This window comes from Podarcis cretensis (assembly GCF_951804945.1).
Source record: "Podarcis cretensis genome assembly, chromosome: 16".
Classification (NCBI taxonomy): domain Eukaryota; kingdom Metazoa; phylum Chordata; class Lepidosauria; order Squamata; family Lacertidae; genus Podarcis; species Podarcis cretensis.
The window spans coordinates 3,495,769-3,514,053 of NC_137186.1; the positions used below are offsets into that span (position 1 = coordinate 3,495,769).

At 49.6% G+C, this 18,285-nt stretch overlaps 1 protein-coding gene across 3 annotated transcripts in view; it reads left to right on the top strand.

Annotated features, from left to right (window-relative positions):
* CELF3 (CUGBP Elav-like family member 3) overlaps nt 1–18,285 on the top strand; it is a 90,325-nt gene that overhangs the window by 67,535 nt on the left and 4,505 nt on the right. For 2 of the 3 annotated variants that reach the window (XM_079958216.1, XM_079958217.1), the window contains exons 5-12: nt 1,036–1,115; nt 3,264–3,407; nt 6,250–6,400; nt 7,877–8,026; nt 9,737–9,802; nt 10,766–10,876; nt 11,776–11,919; nt 12,229–12,372. In XM_079958216.1, coding sequence (XP_079814342.1) covers nt 1,036–1,115; nt 3,264–3,407; nt 6,250–6,400; nt 7,877–8,026; nt 9,737–9,802; nt 10,766–10,876; nt 11,776–11,919; nt 12,229–12,356 — 974 coding nt within the window. In that variant the 3' untranslated portion in view covers nt 12,357–12,372. Of the gene's footprint in view, nt 1–1,035; nt 1,116–3,263; nt 3,408–6,249; nt 6,401–7,876; nt 8,027–9,736; nt 9,803–10,765; nt 10,877–11,775; nt 11,920–12,228; nt 12,373–15,923; nt 16,008–18,285 lie in introns of all 3 variants that reach the window. The other variant, XR_013834045.1, reaches the window with a different exon arrangement.

The window sequence follows — 18,285 nt, forward strand, 5'->3', positions numbered from 1 at the left end:
GGCCAGCGACTCGGGCGGCTTTTGAAGAGAATTTGACCAATTCGTGGAGGAGATGCCTCTGCGGTCAGAGTCAGCGGTGCTTCCGAATGCCCGTCGCTGGAAACCACAGGACTCCTATGGTCGGTCTCCTGCTTGTGGGCTTCTGTCAGGGGGCTGCCATCAGAACAGGGGAGGAAGGCAGGGGGGCCGTTGTGATACAGAGAGCCTCCGAAACTCCTGAGGAGCAGTTCCTCTTCCAGTGATGGGAAAAGCCAAACCTCCAGTGGAGAAGAGAGGGAAGGGGCCAGCCAAGCAAGGAGAGGGCTTGAGGATGATGCCGAGAACCCCAGCACCTCACCTGGCCAGGCTGGCCCATAGCTGTCAAGCGTCCCTTATTTGGCGGGACAGTCCCTTATCCCAGCGCCATGTCCCGCTGCTGTCCCTTATTGATGATGTCCCTTAAATAAGCTGCTGAAGGTAATGGGGCCCTTCCTATGTCCAGCTGTCCTTTGTCAACAACAAATTGTTGCTGTTTTTTTGTGTTGAATATATGCTATATGGTAATTTATGGACCTAATAGGTATCTAAAGCCATTTGCATGCAACAAAATATGTATTTTATCAAAGTAATTGTTGATCCCTTATTTTGGCTGCTGGTCCCTTATTTTCAAATCTGTAAGTTGACAGCTATGGGCTGGCCAGGAGGGACGCACGCCACTGGAGGGCGAAACGCAAGGAGGGGAGGAGGAGGAGGCTTGGGGTGCTGAAGTTCTTATGTTGGGGGAGAAGCCGGAAGGGGCCACTACCAGATTCTGCAAGTGACTGAGACGGACATGAACTTGGTAGATCTGCACTGTAAATAGTTTGCACAATGAAACCTGTAAAAGACAGGTCGGAGTCCTGCCTGGTTACTCACGAGCAACCCCCACCAGCATCTGACAGCTTCCTAGTGATGCATCAGATTGGCCACTGTGAGTACAGGGTGCAGGCCTGATCCAGCGGCCAAGCTCTTCCTTTTTTTGTCTCTGAATCTTTCCCTTTCTCTCCCCTCTGCCAGGCTGTGCCTTTGTGAAGTTCCAGACACACGCAGAAGCACAAGCTGCCATCAATACGTTGCATGGAAGCCGCACGTTACCGGTGAGACCCACAACTTCTGCCTTGGTGGGGGGCAGGGAGAGCCAGGGGCTGTGGGGGGGGGGCAGAGGAGGAGGAGGAGAAGGTTGTCTTGCTAAATTCCTCCTGCCTTCCATTAAGTCCTTTCATTTTGAGGCTCCAGAGCGAGGAGGGAGAGGGGAGAAATCTTCAGTGGGCTCTGCTACCTCCTAGTGGACAAACGTCCTCTGTTCCGCTTTCCCAAAAGAGTACAGTGGTACCTCGGGTTACATACACTTCAGGTTACAGACGCTTCAGGTTACAGACTCCACTAACCCAGAAATAGTGCTTCAGGTTAAGAACTTTGCTTCAGGATGAGAACAGAAATCGCGCGGTGGCAGCAGCGGGAGCCCCATTAGCTAAAGTGGTGCTTCAGGTTAAGAACAGTTTCAGGCTAAGTACGGACCTCTGGAACGAATTAAGTACTTAACCCGAGGTACCACTGCAGTCCAAAAGATTTGCCGGCTATACATTTGCCGAGGGTCCAGAAAAGAGATCCGGCAATTTGCTTTGTGAATTAAATAGCTGTTTGAATCAGGGGGTTGCCAACTTCTCAAGCTACCCTCCGATGCTATGCATTCACGCACGACTTAAGGTGGCAGCGATCAGGGGGCGGCAAATAGGGCACAAAGCAATCCTTTTGGGTTCTTCTCCGTTTCTAGTTTTTCCAATCTCAACTTCAATTCTCCGCGTTTCTGCACCAGTTTATATATATATTTTTTAAAAATCTTCATTTTCTCTTTAATGTACAAATCTTTGTACACAATTCCCCCTTGTGCACCCGTATTTGCAAGCAAATTTCCCAAAGCATAATGCATTTTTAATGGTACTTTCATAAATCTATGCATTTAACTGACACTTTCCCCTAATAATATGCATTTTTGAGAAAACTCTAGACATTCCCCCAAGCCGGTGCTGTCTACATGATTTCCATCATCCCTGGCTAAGGGGCTGACATGAGCTGTTGTCTGACAACACGTAGCAAAGCAACCACAGTCATACCTTGGAAGTCGAACAGCCTAGTTTTCGAACGTTTTGGCTCCTGAACGATCGCAATCCGGAAGTGAATGTTCCGGGTTTTGAATGTTCTTTTAGAAGCCGAACGTCTCACGGGGCTTTCGTGGCTTCCGATTGGCTGCAGGAGCTTCCTGCAGCCAATCAGAAGCAGCGATTTTATTTTCAAACATTTTGGAAGTCGAATGGACTTCTGGAATGGATTCCGTTCGACTCCAAGATACGACTGTATATGAAAACATCTGAGATTAAAGTATGTCATGAGCAAAGCCCATTAACCAGAGCATAACAGTTAAAAGAAGAATTTGGGCGTTGAAGACAGGAGATCAGGAGAAAACACTTATCTAAACAGGTGTCTTCAAGTGCCATCAGTATTGGCATTCCACTGACCCTTAATAATAATAATAATAATTTATTATTTATACCCCGCTCATCTGGCTGGGTTTCCCCAGCCATTCTGGGCAGCTTCCAACCGAATATTAAAAACAATACAGCATCAGACATTAAAAACTTCCCTAAACGGGGCTGCCTTTGTCTTTTAAAAGTAAAATAGTTGTTTATCTCCTTGACATCTGATGGGAGGGCGTTCCACAGGGCGGGTGCCAACACCAAGAAGGCCCTCTGCCTGGTTCCCTGTAACCTCACATCTCGCAACCTTGTGGTATAGGATAGGGTGGGAGAGAGTGACTGGCCCGTGTCTGAGCGGGGATATCTCAGGGCCTTCTCGGTAGTAGCACCCGCCCTGTGGAACGCCCTCCCACCAGACGTCAAAGAGAACAACAACTACCAGACTTTTAGAAGACTTCTGAAGGCAGCCCTGTTTAGGGAAGCTTTTAATGTTTGATGCATTACTGTATTTTAATATTCTGTTGGAAGCCGCCCAGAGCGGCTGGGGAAGCCCAGCCAGATGGGCGGGGTATAAATAAGAAATTATTATTATTATTATTATTATTATTATTATTATTATTATTATTAACCTGTTATCTCCCGGGTTGTAACCCAGCACGCTAACCATTGCACCACACTGTCTCTCTGGAGGGTGCCAGATTGGGAAAGACTTCCTGAGCTTCAGCAAAGTTGCTCTGTTTGGAGACCTCAATTTCTGCCTCTTCCTTCCAGGGCGCCTCGTCTAGCCTCGTGGTGAAATTTGCCGACACGGAGAAGGAGAGAGGTCTCCGCCGAATGCAGCAAGTGGCAAACCAGCTGGGCATGTTCAGCCCCATCGCCCTGCAGTTTGGGGTGTACAGTGCCTACACCCAAGCAGTAAGAGGCTCCCCTTTGCTCTAGGAGCCTGGAGTTGTGGGGAGGGGGACGGTGCCGGCTGTGTTTTTTTTTGGGGGGGGAGGTGTTTTCCTGGCTCAGTACACAAACAGGAACGCTGATGTGTGCATATGCACACACTTTTCCTTAAGATCATCTCACCGCATCTAGAAAGCTAGCATGTCAGGGTGTAAGCTAGGCTATGGCCCTTATCCTTCAGACGCTAGCTTTCCTTTTTTAAAAAAAAAATATATTTATTTGCTTTTACAGAAAAGAAGAAACATAACAGCCACAAAACTGAGATGAAAAAAACAAAAACAATCACAAATACACATAGAAGAAAAATAAAAATAAAAATTCCAACTTTTAAAATTATGCTTACAAAAACTTCCTTTCTTGACTTCCTCACGCCTCCCTTTTTTGTGTTCCTCTTTACCCAATCGTATACAGCAAATCCAAAAATTCTTTCTAAACTCATTTCTAATTATTAAAATCATTCTGTTATGTCTCCAAACTTTCCTCCTTATATTTAAACTCCTTCTAACATATTATTTACCTTTGACATAATATAACTTTAGTCTTTCACCCTTTTTCTATTACATTTTTTACATAGCTTTTAAACCTATATTCAGACGCTAGCTTTCCATTAACACCCCCCGAAAAAGCTGCATTATAGATAACTGGCACGCCAAGAAGAAGGAAGGACAAGAACTATTCACCCTGAGATGCTAATCTTCTACATGCAGGGATTTTATTTTATTTTTTAAAAGGAGGAGCCTTACCTTATGTGCAGGAGTAAATTTAGAAGTGGAGGTTCCTTTTGGTGAAAGCCACTCCATGCTGCCTCACAACCGTTGCCCTTCTAAGATTTTGCAACCTTAAAAGCAATGACAAACCTAGACAGCATCTTAAAAAGCAGAGACATCACCTTGCCAACAAAGGTCCGTATAGTAAAAGCTCTGGTTTTCCCAGTAGTGATGGATGGAAGTGAGAGCTGGACCATCAAGAAGGCTAATCGCCGAAGAATTGATGCTTTTGAATTCTGGTGCTGGAGGAGAGTCTTGAGAGTCCCATGGACTGCAAGAAGATCAAACCGATCCGTTCTGAAGGAAATCAGCCCTGAGTGCTCACTGGAAGGACAGATCCTGAAGCTGAGGATCCAAGACTTTGGCCGCCTCATGAGAAGAGAAGACTCCCTGGAAAAGACCCTGATGTTGGGAAAGATGGAGGGCACGAGGAGAAGGGGACGACGGAGGATGAGATGGCGGGACAGTGTTCTCGAAGCTACCAGCATGAGTTTGACCAAACTGCGGGAGGCAGTGGAAGACAGGAGGGCCTGGCGTGCTCAGGTCCAGGGGGTCACGAAGAGGCGGACACGACTAAACAACAACAACAACAAAATGCAATAAAAACGAGCTTTCCATCTCTTGCTTTGTTGCGAGTCTGCTGAAAACAGGATGAGGGCGGATCTTTTTTGAGGTGGCCGTCACCAAAATAATAACAATTTGCCTTCGCACGAAGCCCGTTTCGAGCACTCCTCCAGAGAAAGTGAAGGAGGAAGCAGAGTTTTCAGATAGCCTAGAGGAGTCACGTCCAACTCACAAGAGACTGTGATCTACTCCCAGTATAAAAATTCTGGAAGTGATCTAACCATGAAGGGAGGGGTGGGAAGCTAAAGTTGTTGGCCTTTTTTTGGGGGGGGGGGGTGAAGCCTTGGCATCTGATGGGAGGACGTTCTACAGGGCAGGCGCCACCACCGAGAAGGCCCTCTGCCTGGTTCCCTGTAACCTCACTTCTCGCAGGGAGGGAACCGCCAGAAGGCCCTCGGCACTGGACCTCAGTGTCCGGGCAGAACGATGGGGGTGGAGATGCTCCTTCAGGTATACAGTGGACACTCGGGTTGCGAACGTGATCCGTGCGAGAGGCACATTCGCAACCTGCAGCGCTGCATCTGTGCACACACGGGTTGCGATTCTGCACTTCTGCGCATGCGCAAGGTGCAATTTAGCGCTTATGCGCATGCGCCCAAACCCAGAAGTAACACGTTCCGGTACTTCTGGGTTCATGCAACCTGCAGCGTCTGTAACCTGAGGTATGACTGTACTGGGCCGAGGCCGTTTAGGGCTTTCAAGGTCAGCACCAACACTTTGAATTGTGCTCGGAAACGTCCTGGGAGCCAGTGTAGGTCTTTCAAGACCGGTGTTATGTGGTCCCAGTCACCAGTCTAGCTGCGTCATTCTGGATTAGTTGTAGTTTCCAGGTCGCCTTCAAAGGCGGCCCCACATAGAGCACATTGCAGTAGTCCAAGCGAGAGATAACCAGAGCATGCGCCACTCTGGCGAGACAATACTCTGGCCCCTGCTTGGAAGGAGATGCAGGACAGTCACATAACAGGATGCTGATGGGGCTGTAGGGACAGACTCTGTGGAAATCCATGGTGCTTTATATTTACTGAAGTAGCATCTCCACCCCCATCGTTCTGCCCGGACACTGAGGTCCAGCACCGAGGACCTTCTGGCAATTCCCTCCCTGCGAGAAGCCAAGTTACAGGGAACCAGGCAGAGGGCCTTCTCAGTGGTGGCACCCACCCTGTGGAACGCCCTCCTACCAGATGTCAAAGAGAAAAACAACTACCAGACTTTTAGAAGACATCTGAAGGCAGCCCTGTTTAGGGAAGCTTCTAATGTTTGATGCATTACGGTATTTTAATATTTTTTTGGAAGCCGCCCAGAGTGGCTGGGGAAGCCCAGCCAGATGGGCGGGGTATAAATAACAAATTGTTATTATTATTATTATTATTGACCCCTCTCTCTCCTGCCCCCTTTCCCCGCTTTTCTGCCCTCAGCTAATGCAGCAACAGGCAGCTCTTGTTGCCACGCACTCCGCCTACCTCAACCCCATGGCGACGATGGCCGCCGTGCAGATGCAGCAGATGGCCACCATCAACCCCAACGGCCTCATTGCCACCCCCATCACCCCCATCACAACCTCCTCAGGTAAGGGGGGGCCAAGGAGGCCCAGCCAGGAAATGGGGGGCGTGGGCTCTGCCTCCCTCACAGGGCAGACAAACACACGATTGGCACTGTGACCAACCAGGGTTTTCTGGAAGGCATCCAAAATGTTTCCCACTCCCAATATGTGTTTTTTTCCTAGGAGAAAAAGGTGGGGGAAATTCACCAAGAAGTTTGTTTGTTTCCTTGTTTGTCTCCTTGTTTGCTTGTTTGTTTGTTTGTTTGTTTGTTTGTTTGTTTGTTGCGGTCCAAGTCACAGTGCCACTCCCCCGGGCAGTGGCTAAATTTAAGACGTGATTAATAAACTCAGGCAGACAATGATCTGCATTGGAAATGGCCACAACTTTACTGATTACAGATATAGGTGTATTTTTGGCTCAGGCGTAGCCATTCCAGCCCCCCAGACAAAAAAATATATATTAATTACCGTATTTTTCGCTCCATAAGACACACCTGACCATAAGCCACACCTAGTTTTTAGAGGGGGAATGCAAGAAAAAATATATTCTGGGATGCATGCAGGCTCTGCTCAGCGCTCCCTTACATGAGCCACACGGATCATGTGTGTGGCGCTTGCAGGCTTTTCCCCGATGGGCTGCCCTCGTCCCTCCTCGGGGAAAAGCCCCCAAGAGCTGCCCACATGCTCCGCGCGGCTCTTTAAAGGGAGCGCGGCTCTTGCGGGCTTTTCCGGGAGGTGGGGGAAGGGACAGAGGGCAGCCCCTTGGTCCCTTCCCCCACCTCCTGCAAAAGCCATTGATAGCCCCGCGAAGCCTGCTCAGGGCAGCGGATGAAGGCTCCCCCTGGTGTGAAAAGGTAGAAGAGTGCAGCGCTCCCTCTTGCTGTTCTGGCTTCTGGGATAGCTGCGCAGCCTGCATTCACTCCATAAGACGCACACACATTTCCCCTTACTTTTTAGGAGGGAAAAGTGCGTCTTACAGAGCGAAAAATATGGTATTTGATTTTAAAAGGGAATTCAGTTCCCCTGACTTCCTGCTCAAACCTCCCCCATATCCACTCACAACCTTCTTGCTATTAAGAAGGAAAGTTCAAATGGGGGTAGTCAGAGCTCATCTTAAGATGGGGCTGTGAGAAGAAACCTGGGAGCAATTCAACCAGAGTCCAAAATATGAGGGGGTCCCGGTTTGTTCTTTTTCCAAATCCAGCTTCCGGTCTTTATGACACCCTTGAAACTTGGTGAGCGGCGAAATTCTAGCCGGAATAGATTATGCAAAGCAGCCGAAAATACGAATGATGTATTATGCAAAGCCTGGCACCGTTTAGTCCCACTGAGGCTTTGCACACGGATCTGACAGCCTGAGATGCTTAGAGGAGTAAACTTTGGCGCATGTGTGATTTCAAGAAGGGCAGAGCTATGGAGTTTACGGACACGAGCGGCTCCACCACAGAGGCCTGGTGAGGTTTCTGGTGCCCCGCCAACCTTCCGCTGCCTTCTTCCAACAGGGACCAGCACGCCACCTGCCATTGCCGCCACGCCAGTGTCTGCCATCCCGGCCACCCTCAGCGTCAACGGCTACAGCCCCGTTCCCACGCAGAGCACGGGGCAGCCGGCCTCCGAGGCCATTTACACAAATGGCGTCCACCCATACCCAGGTATCTGAAGCTTCCCGGGGTCTCCGTCTCCCTCTCATCACACAAACCCTGTCCCCTGTTTTTCGGTCTTTCTTTCCTGGACACCCAAGTCCTTGAGACCAACTAGATCTACACGCACATGCACACACACCCGCACACACAAATGCACCACAGTAATCCTATATTAGGGACGCGGGTGGTGCTGTGGGTTAAACTAGAGAGCCTAGGGCTTGCCAACCCACAGGTTGAGAACCGCTGCTCTAAGTTGTAGACCTTCCACCTGAATCACCAGGGCTCCTCTGGTACGCTTATTAGCTGTGAGAGTATCTAGTGATGGAGCCTCCATGTACAGGAGCAGGATTCTGCGCTGTGGGCAGACAAGCGAGGAGGGAAATTGCTTCATGTCCCACTGGAGGGTTACCTGGGCTCCAGATCTGATGGCTGCCAGAGCTTGAGGAATCTGAAATAGCATTGGCTGTGTTTACCGTATTTTTCGCCCCATAGGACACACCGGCCCATAGGACGCACCCAGTTTTTTGGGGGGGAAATAAAGGGGGGGGAATTATTTTTTTCCCCAGGTGCGCTGCACTAATCCCGAAGCTTGGGGCGTGCTGAGCTCCTGGGTGCAGGCAAGCTCTCCGCTAGCCATGGGAGAGCTGGGTCTCCCACGGCTAGCGGATAGCTGCCTGAAGCCTGGAGAGCGAGAGGGGTCGGTGCGCACCGACCCCCCTCATTCTCCAGGCTTCAGCGAAAGCCTGCGTTCGCCCCATAGGACGCACACACATTTCCCCTTCATTTTTGGAGGGGGGAAAGTGCATCCTATAGGGCGAAAAATACAGTACATGTAACACTCAGCTGCCGTTTGCTTTAACCATGGTTTGCCTAAGAAGCCTTGAGTTGGGCCCCAGACGGCACTGCTCATTTCTGCAGAGCGTGGCTCCCTGCCCCAGATATAGAGCCTGGGACCAGGCAGCCAAAGAAAAGGATGGTTGGATTCCGACGCAACGCTAAACCACAGCTTTAAAAAACCGTGCAATACGATACGATACAATAATCTTTATTGTCAGTGTCCCATACAGAACAATGAAATTGAAAAAAACTACATCAGACATTCAGAAACCAACAAGCCTGCTATCCCAGCTATCCCACCCTGGTTAGCCCCCTAAAAACTCTGATACCCCATAATTAAATACAATATACTCCCACAGAGACTACCTTACACTGCGTTTAAAACCAAAATCGCATTTGGATAAACACTGTTTCTCAGGCGGCTAGTCCTGGTCTTTATAATAGTAATAATAATAATTTATTATTTATACCCCACCCATCTGGCTAGGCTTCCCCGGCCACTCTGGGCGGCTTAGAACAAAATATTAAAATACTGTAATACATCAGACATACTGTAATACATCAAACAATACTGTAATACATCAAACCCTTTACCTTCTTCCAGAAGGCAGAAGCTGAAAGAGATCATTTCCGGGGTGCGCACTATCCTGCGCTATCTCTGCAGCTTTCTTATGGCACCTGGAAGCATAGATTTGATCCAAGGTGGGAAGAGTGCACCCAATTATTCAGCAACAAACCATGGCTGCACAATGTGGTTGGTTCTTAGGAAACAAAACCAGGACTGGCATGCCGACTTGGAGATTCTGTTTTGCTTTCTGTGTGTGAAGCAGGCCATTATCGTCTCATAAATGCGCACTCTTTCCTCTTCGCCCCCTGACACAGCACAGAGCCCAGCAGCCCCCGTGGACCCATTGCAGCAGGCGTACGCTGGGATGCAGCACTATACAGGTAGGGGGTGGGGAATGGGCATCTATAGGATTCTGGGCCCATATGTCTCCTTTTGCCAAGGCCTTGTTGCCCAGGCAACACCAGAGACCTGGTCCCTGCTCTATGGCCAAGATGGCGCCAGGGATGTTGGCTCATTGGATTTCCCAGAATGCCACATCTATTACGTCGGGGATGGGGAATGTCTCTGGCGCTCCACAGGCTAGTGGCGCTCAGGAACTGCGGGGTTTGTGGTCCAGCGAGATCTGGGAAGGGTCCAGAGAGGAGGGAGGAATTTGGTTTGGTTCGCAAAGCTCCCTCATGCCTACTTCTTGGAATAATGATGGGAACTGAAACACAGCTGTCCTTCAAAGTTTGCACCGCTTCAAATTTTACCATGCAGTTCTCCAAACCCAAAAAAGCACAATAGAGGAAAGTGCACGTTTTTAAAAAATATATACTGTATTTAACCATCTATAAGACGCCCCCATGTATAAGATGCCCCCTATTTTGGGGGACTCAGATTTAAGAAAATGGAGGGAGAGATATCTATGTATAAGACGCTCCCCCCTAATTTTTCAGATTATTTTTAAGGGGAAAAACCTAGTCTCATACATGGAAAAATACAGTATATGCATGTATTGGTGAAAACCACATGCAGAAATTCTCCCAAGAATGGGGTAAACTGCTGGTTTTTAAAAAATGTGTGTTAAGGATACCCGTATGTAAAAATGTGTACCTTAGGATAAAATGCTGGCAAGCAAAAAAATGCTTCAGAAATACACAAGATTAGGAACTCTGGTGGTTTTGTCCATTCCTAGAAGGGCACGGTGCCCGCTCTGCGCCTTAAGCCTTTCTGCCTGGGCAGTGCCCGCAACGTGTTCTTCCGCGGGTTGGGCAACACTGCAGGCCTGTCGCTCTCTCTCTGCCCGTTGCTCGGCCAATGTGAGGAGCTTAGGCTTCACTCTGCCCCGCTTGCCCCCACAGCCGCCTACCCTGCCGCCTACGGACTGGTCAGCCCGGCCTTCCCGCAACAGCCAGCCACCATCATCGCCCAGCAGCCGCCTCCACAACAGCAGCAGCAGCAGCAGCGGGAAGGTAGGTGGGTCACCAAGCCCCTTTCCCCACCCACCCCACAGCTGCATTTGACTTGTAGACATTATTTCCATTGGAACATTCTGGAATCCGGTCCGCCACTTCCTCAGTGGAGGTCCTGAGGCACCGTCTCGCTTTCGATACGATAATCTTCATTGTCATTGTCCCATACAGAACAGCGAAATTGAAAAAATCTACATCAGAAATTCAAAAATCAATAAGCCTGCTATCCCAGCTATCCCAGCCTGGTTAGCCCCCTAAAAACTCTGGTACCCGACAATTAAATACAATATACTCCCATAGAGAGTCCTTAGGTAAAGGTAAAGGGACCCCTGACCATTAGGTCCAGTTGTGGCCAACTCTGGGGTTGCGGCGCTCATCTCACTTTACTGGCTGAGGGAGCCGGCGTACAGCTTCCAGGTCATGTGGCCAGCAGGACTGAGCCGCTTCTGGCTAACCAGAGCAGAGCACGGAAACGCCCTTTATCTTCCCACCGGAGTGGTACCTATTTATCTATTTGCATTTTGACGTGCTTTCAAACTGCTAGGTTGGCAGGAGCAGGGACCGAGCAACAGGATTTCACCCCGGCATGCGGATTCGAACCGCCAACCTTCTGATCAGCAAGTCCTAGGCTCTGTGGTTTAACCCACAGTGCCACCCGTGTCCCAGAGACTCCTTACACTGCGTTTAAAACGAAAATCGCATTTGGATAGAAACTGTTTCTCAGGCGGCTAGTCCTGCTCTTTATAACCCTGTACCTCCTTCCATCTAAATGTTACGGGGGATGTGGATTGCACAGCGAGCTCCCTCTGTATTCCAGCATGTTCTCAACGAACAATTCTCTCTCTCTCCTCCCTCCCTCCCGCCTTCCTTTATCCCGAAACATGGCCGTCCTCTCCCAGGTCCCGAGGGCTGTAACATCTTCATCTACCACCTGCCGCAGGAGTTCACAGACTCCGAGATCTTGCAGATGTTCCTTCCCTTCGGAAATGTCATCTCCGCCAAAGTCTTTGTGGACCGGGCCACCAATCAGAGCAAATGTTTCGGTAGGGATAGCCCAGCAGGGTTCTGGGGGAAGAGAATAGGGTCCCCTAAATCATGGGGGACCGCAATCCGCAGAGGCTAAAAACCTCGCACTCGGCACGCAGAGAGAGAAACATCCCCCCCCAGCGTGCCTTCTCCACCTCCCTCATAGGGACTATCAACTTAAACCTTTGCTTTAGAAACCAAACCAAGCAAGGGGTGGGTTCTACGGAGGGGGGGGAGGTCTCCGTCTGCGTGCTGTGAGGTCACAGCAGGCCCTCGCCCACCCCATCCTCCCTTCTCCTTGTCCGTTTCCCCTCCGCCTTTTGCAGGATTCGTAAGTTTTGACAATCCTGCCAGTGCTCAGGCTGCCATCCAGGCCATGAACGGTTTCCAGATTGGGATGAAACGCCTCAAAGTCCAGCTCAAGAGGCCTAAAGACGCCAACCGGCCCTACTGAACCAGCTGCCCATCAGGTGGGTGCCCCCCCTTCCAAAGCGAGGGAGATTAGGAGACACCGCTGGAGCAGATGGGCATATCGGGCATCGTTGGAGGGTTGGAGGGAGGGCACCACCAAGCCTCAACACCTGACCCCCGCACCCCGGAAGTCCCTCGAAATGCGGAAATTGCAGCGTAAAATCTCTTCCGAGAAAGCTTGTTTTCCTTAACTCCTGGCCCATTGACCCCAACGCCTTCCTGGTGGAGTAGCCTCTGCCCGTTCTGTGAGGGACATGTTGATGCAGGACCCAACAGGCCCAGAGAGCTCAAAATGCAAAATATCTCTCTTTACACAATTGCACCAGTTGCTGCAAGCCCATGTTGCAATCCGCTGTCACGTTTTGGCTGGGGGCGTGGGGGTTTTGCCCTAGTCCGCAGGAGAACACCAAGACCTGGGGAGAGGAACATGTGACCCTCCAGAGACAGCCGGGCTACAACTTCCATCACCATCCCTGCCCATTGGGGGGGGGGCCACGCTGGCCGCTGGGGCTGTTGGGAGTTGGAGTCCAGCAACACCTGAGTTTGGGGGCCACAGATTGCTCCTTCGCTGTGCTGTGTGTTCTGGCTGACATTATTCTGCACAGTGTCCACCCAGCCACTATGGGGCGACACAGTCCTGGTCATATTGTTTTTTGGGGGGTGGAAGATGTTTCAAGGTGGAGGGGGCAGAGAAGACAATATTTAAATCTATGTTCAACCAGTTCTAAATACGAGGAGAGCACGGTGACGTTCAGCCAGCCTTAGCAGAGCAGAGTTGGCAAGATCTCAAATTAAGCATTTATGCTCTTGTATTGGAGAGTGAGGGGGCCTGGACAAGTGTGGGGGCACTGGGGGGGCAGCAGCAGAAACAGCTAACAGTGCTGAAGAGGCTGCCGCCAGAGCCATCTTTATTTACCCAGAATGCCTCTGGTGATACTTCTCTTTGCCTCGCTGTGGCTGAGCTCTGCATCTTTGCAAAAGTTTGCAATTTTCGGAAAAGAGGTCAGCGCTGGCCACAGGGCGCCTCCTCTGAGGCTGCTGGGCCTGCTGCTGCTGTTGTGATTCTGCACGAGTCCCTGGTCTGGGCACCAGGTCTAGGGGTCCCAGGGTGACAGGGCACCCACACACAAAAAAGAATCGTGGGTGTTTAGCACCCGCAGTGCAGGACTGTGACGCGACTTCTGGTTCCTACCAGACAACGTCGGAGACCCTGGCAGCCCTCGGAAGTGCCGTGACGCCATGATGTCATGTTATGTCACCGTTGGGCACCCATAACCTGGGGCTCAAGTCAGTGCCCCTAAGAAAGACCACGCGCAGCCTTCTCTAAAGGCATCAGGAGCAATTGGACAGTCCAATCCCAGCCGTTGCGGATGTATATTTTAGGGTGGAGGCTCAATGAAGACCAGCATGTGAGGAGGGTTCAGGGAGAGAGGACAGGACTCACTAGTGTCTAGGTGTGGCATGACATCCACCCCCATCGTTCAGCCCGGACACTGAGGTCCAGCTCCAAGGGTCTTCTGGCGGTTCCCTCATTGCGAGAAGCAAAGCTACAGGGAACCAGGTATAGGGCCTTCTCGGTGGTGGCGCCTGCCCTGTGGAACGCCCTCCCATCAGATGTCAAGGAAATAAACAACTATCTGATGGTTAGAAGACATCTGAAGGCAGCCCTGTTCAGGGAAGCTTTTAATGTGTGACATTTTAATGTATTTTTAATCTTTGTTGGAAACCGCCCAGAGTGGCTGGGGAACAATAATAATAATAATTATTATTATTATTTATTATTTGTACCCCGCCCATCTGGCTGGGTTTCCCCAGCCACTCTGGGCGGCTTCCAACAAGGATGAAAAATACACTAAAATGTCACATATTAAAAACTTCCCTGAACAGGGCTGCCTTCAGATGTCTTCTGAATGTCAGGTAGTTGTTTATTGCTTTGACATCTGATGGGAGGGCATTCCACAGGGTGGGCGCCACTACCGAGAAGGCCCTCTGCCTGGCTCCCTGTAACTTGACCTCTCGCAGTGAGGGAACTGCCAGAAGGCCCTCGGAGCTGGACCTCAGTGTCCGGGCAGGACGATAAAAAAATATTATTATTAGAACCTGTCACACCATGCCTTTGCTCTCGTTCGCATTTCCCCACCTACAGATAAATCTCTCCAGGTGTGAAGCTTCTTTGTCAGGTGTGACAGGTGGGGGTTTCCCTCTTGTGCAGGGCATCGCCCCAGGTTACCCTTCTGGGCGGTTGTTTTCAAATCAAGGAAATCTTGTGAGCGCGCGTGTTTTCTCCCCCTGGTATGTTTAAATTTCAGAAGTCAGTTCTGGGATGTTGTCTCCTCCAACACCCACCCTCAATCAGTTATGGCCCACTTTCCATTCTGGAGTGTTACAAATTCATTCTTTTTAACCCAAGGAGTTGGCAAAAAGTTCAAGAGAGGCTTTGGTAAGCTGGATTGCAGACAGCCATGTTGGCCTAGTTGCCCAGGGCAAGCAAGGATCATCTCCAGTGGTTGGGTTTCAGAATACAGTGGTGCCTCGCAAGACGAAATGAATCCGTTCCGCGATTCTCTTCGTCTAGCGGTTTTTTCGTCTTGCGAAGCAAGCCCATTGACGGCTTAGCGGATTAGCGCTATTAGCGGCTTAGCGGCTTTTAGCGGGTAAGCGGATAAGCGGCTTAGCGGCTTAGAAAAAGGGGGAAGGGGAAAAAACCCGCAGGAACTCGCAAGACATTTTCGTCTTGCGAAGCAAGCCCATAGGAAATTCGTTTTGCGAAGCGCCTCCAAAACGGAAAACCCTTTCGTCTAGCGGGTTTTCCGCCTTGCGAGGCATTCGTCTTGCGGGGCACCACTGTACTGTCAGAAATGAGTTTGGACAGGTGGGGATCGTTTTTTCGTTTAGTTTTTTTTAAGGGAACAAACGAAGATTAAAAACATTTGTAGATCTGTTTGCCAGGCAGCTTGATGAAATTGAGAAAGGTGCAGTGGAAAAGAACATTATTTTTTGAATAGTGGATTTGTATAATTAGTCATATTAGATTGTGCCTCGCCACGAGTCTCACTTAAGGACCATTGTCAGTTGTGGGTTGTGCTTTGGGGGTTTTTTAAGCCAAGGGGGGGGTGGAGTCTAATCTCCCTTGCAGGGACTGGGACTGGTTCCCCCACACCTGTCCTAAAAGAATCAAGGGACAATTTTTCTTTAAAAAGGAAAGTTGTGACAACGCATTTCGTACATTTTCTTCCCAATGCATGCTGGGAGTTTACAAGTGACCAGAGTCGAAACCTCCCTGTCTTGTGTCTCCTTTCCATGTGTCAGTAAGCAGTGTCGTTTTCCTTTGACTAAATGTCCTTTTTATTTTATTTTTTAGAAAACCCTTTTCTTATCGGTGAAGTTGCAAAAAAACAAATTTAAAGAACCGTTCGTTTTTCCACGCGCGCACACACACACACACACAAAAACAAACGAAAAGAAAACCAAATTCCCGTTTTTTTTCTTTGCTGCTCGAAACCATGCCCACCCCCTCCCTCCCCCCTCCCTCCCTCCCTCCCTCCGACAGGGTGTTGCAATCATATCTTGAGACGACTCTGTTGCTAAGCCAACCCCTTCGCCTGTCGCGAGAGACGTAGCTCCGCCCCCCCTTGTAAGTTGCATCCTCTGGAATGAACAAAAGAAAAGTGATTGTTATTATTATTCTTTATTATTTGGAAAGAACAAACAAACAAAAACGTCATGTGATCCGAGCTGCACTCTTTTTGCATGACGTCTGCGTGGTTTAGCGTTTACTGGATGTGCCGTGAGTTTCTGGAACGTAGTTTTCGTTTGGTGAACTTATCTCCCCCTCCCTCCTTTCCCCCCCTTCCCATGCCTCCCCCTGCACAACAAGCCCCCCTCCACCACACACACACACACACACACACACACACGGCCCCCTGCACCCACACGGCCCCCCGTCTCTGCCCCCAAACTCCAAAAAGAGAGTCTCAATTCGATTTTGAACTGGGCACCACCTCTGCCCCTTCCATCCCTTAATACTCCAAGCTGCCCCACCTGAGAACACTGCCTCACCCTCCAATTTACCTGTATTTGGTTTCGGTCACCTTTTCTACCGCTGTCGTCACCATATCGCTGTGGCCTGTTCTTTTCTATGATTTTCTTGCCTGTGCTGTGTGTTGTTACTTTTTTTTTTTTTTTTTTTTGCCTGTCTGTACGGTTGTTTCTTAATCTCTCAGACGCATTTGGCTGGTGGCTCTGTGCAATTGGTTTGTGCTTTTTGTTCTGTGGGCGAATGTAAAAAAAAATAATATTATTAAAAAGTTTTCCTTTCCTCTCCTACCACTCCCTGATCCTGTCTCTCTCCCCCCCCCCCAAAAAAAACCCACCTTCCACCTTTGCTACATGGGGTTTCAGGCGCACTCGACACACGTTTTGTACCTGTAAACTGGTCCACCGGAGCAGATCCCCATCTTACTACCCCGGGGCGTGTAAATTGGATAGGAAGGTGGGGCCACACAGCTGTCAATTGCAATGACATCCAAGGCAACAGGCTGACCAAATGCAATGATACGATATCAATATACACTCTTTATATAATATGAAATATATGAAATCCATTAAGAGTGCATATTTTGTGACTTTCAGAGAGTCATAAGTTTTCTGTTTATGTGATTTCATATCACCGAATTTTTCGCTCTATAGGACTCACCCGACCATAGGACACACCTTGTTTTAGAGGGGGAGAACAAGAAAAAAAAATTCTCTCCCTCTCTGCACAGCGCCCCTTCAGCAAAGCGGCAGGAGAAATGGAGCCCCTTCCATGTCTCCTCCCGCTTCGCTGAAGGGGCGCTGCGCAGAGAGGGGAAACTTTGCAGTGCCTCTCCAGCGAAGCGAAGCCAGGAGAGCAAGAGGGATCAGTGCGCACCGACCCCTCTCGCTCTCCAGGCTTCAGCAAAAGCAACGTGAAGCATCCGGAGCGCGGCGGAAGCACTCCCTCTGCGCTTCGGAGACTTCGCGTTGCTTTTGCTGAAGCCATGGAGCCTGCATTTGCTCCATAAGATGCACACACATTTCCCCTTAATTTTTGAAGGGGGAAAAGTGTGTCTTATAGAGAGAAAAATACGGTATATAAAGAGTGTATATTGATATCGTATCATTGAAATCCATTAAGAGTGCATATTTTGTGGCTTTCAGAGATTCGTAAGTTTTCTGTTTATGTGATTTCATATATTTCATATTATACAAAGAGTGTATATTGATATCGTCTCATTGTATTTGGTCATCCTGTTGCCTTCGATATCACTGACTATTGTTTGCAACACAGGGGTTAAATTGTTTGGTTAATCGCAATGACATTACAAGACGCTGCATTTTGAAGCGTTTTGTTGGGACTGCAAAGCATAGCACAGAGCTACGTGGAAGCAAAGAATCCGCACCCTATATTTTGGCCGCCTGCAATCTGAACAGGAACATTCTGCTCACCAACTGACAAACAGGGTTCAATCCTGCCGGCTGCAGGGGTCTGATTTGCCAGCGTATTGCCCACAGTGACATCAGCTGGTTGACAGGCAGGTGTGGTCTGAATAAAACCACTTTGGAGGCCAACTTGGCCACACACACCCAAGGCAGGCCCAGACTGGGTACCCTTGCCCACTGGGTTTAGGTACATAGTGCCAATTTGATGACTACAGAATAAGTACCGTATTTTCCGCTCCATAAGACGCACCTGACCGTAAGACGCACCTATTTTTAGAGGGGGAATGCAAGAAAAAAATATTCTTTAAAGGGAGCGCTGAGCAGAGCCTGTATGCATCCCAGGCTCTGCTCAGCGCTCCCTTTCAGCGAGCCCTTGCAGGCTCTTGGGGGATTTTCCGGGAGGTGTGGGAAGGGACTGAGGGGCTAAGCCAGAAGCTAGAACAGCAAGA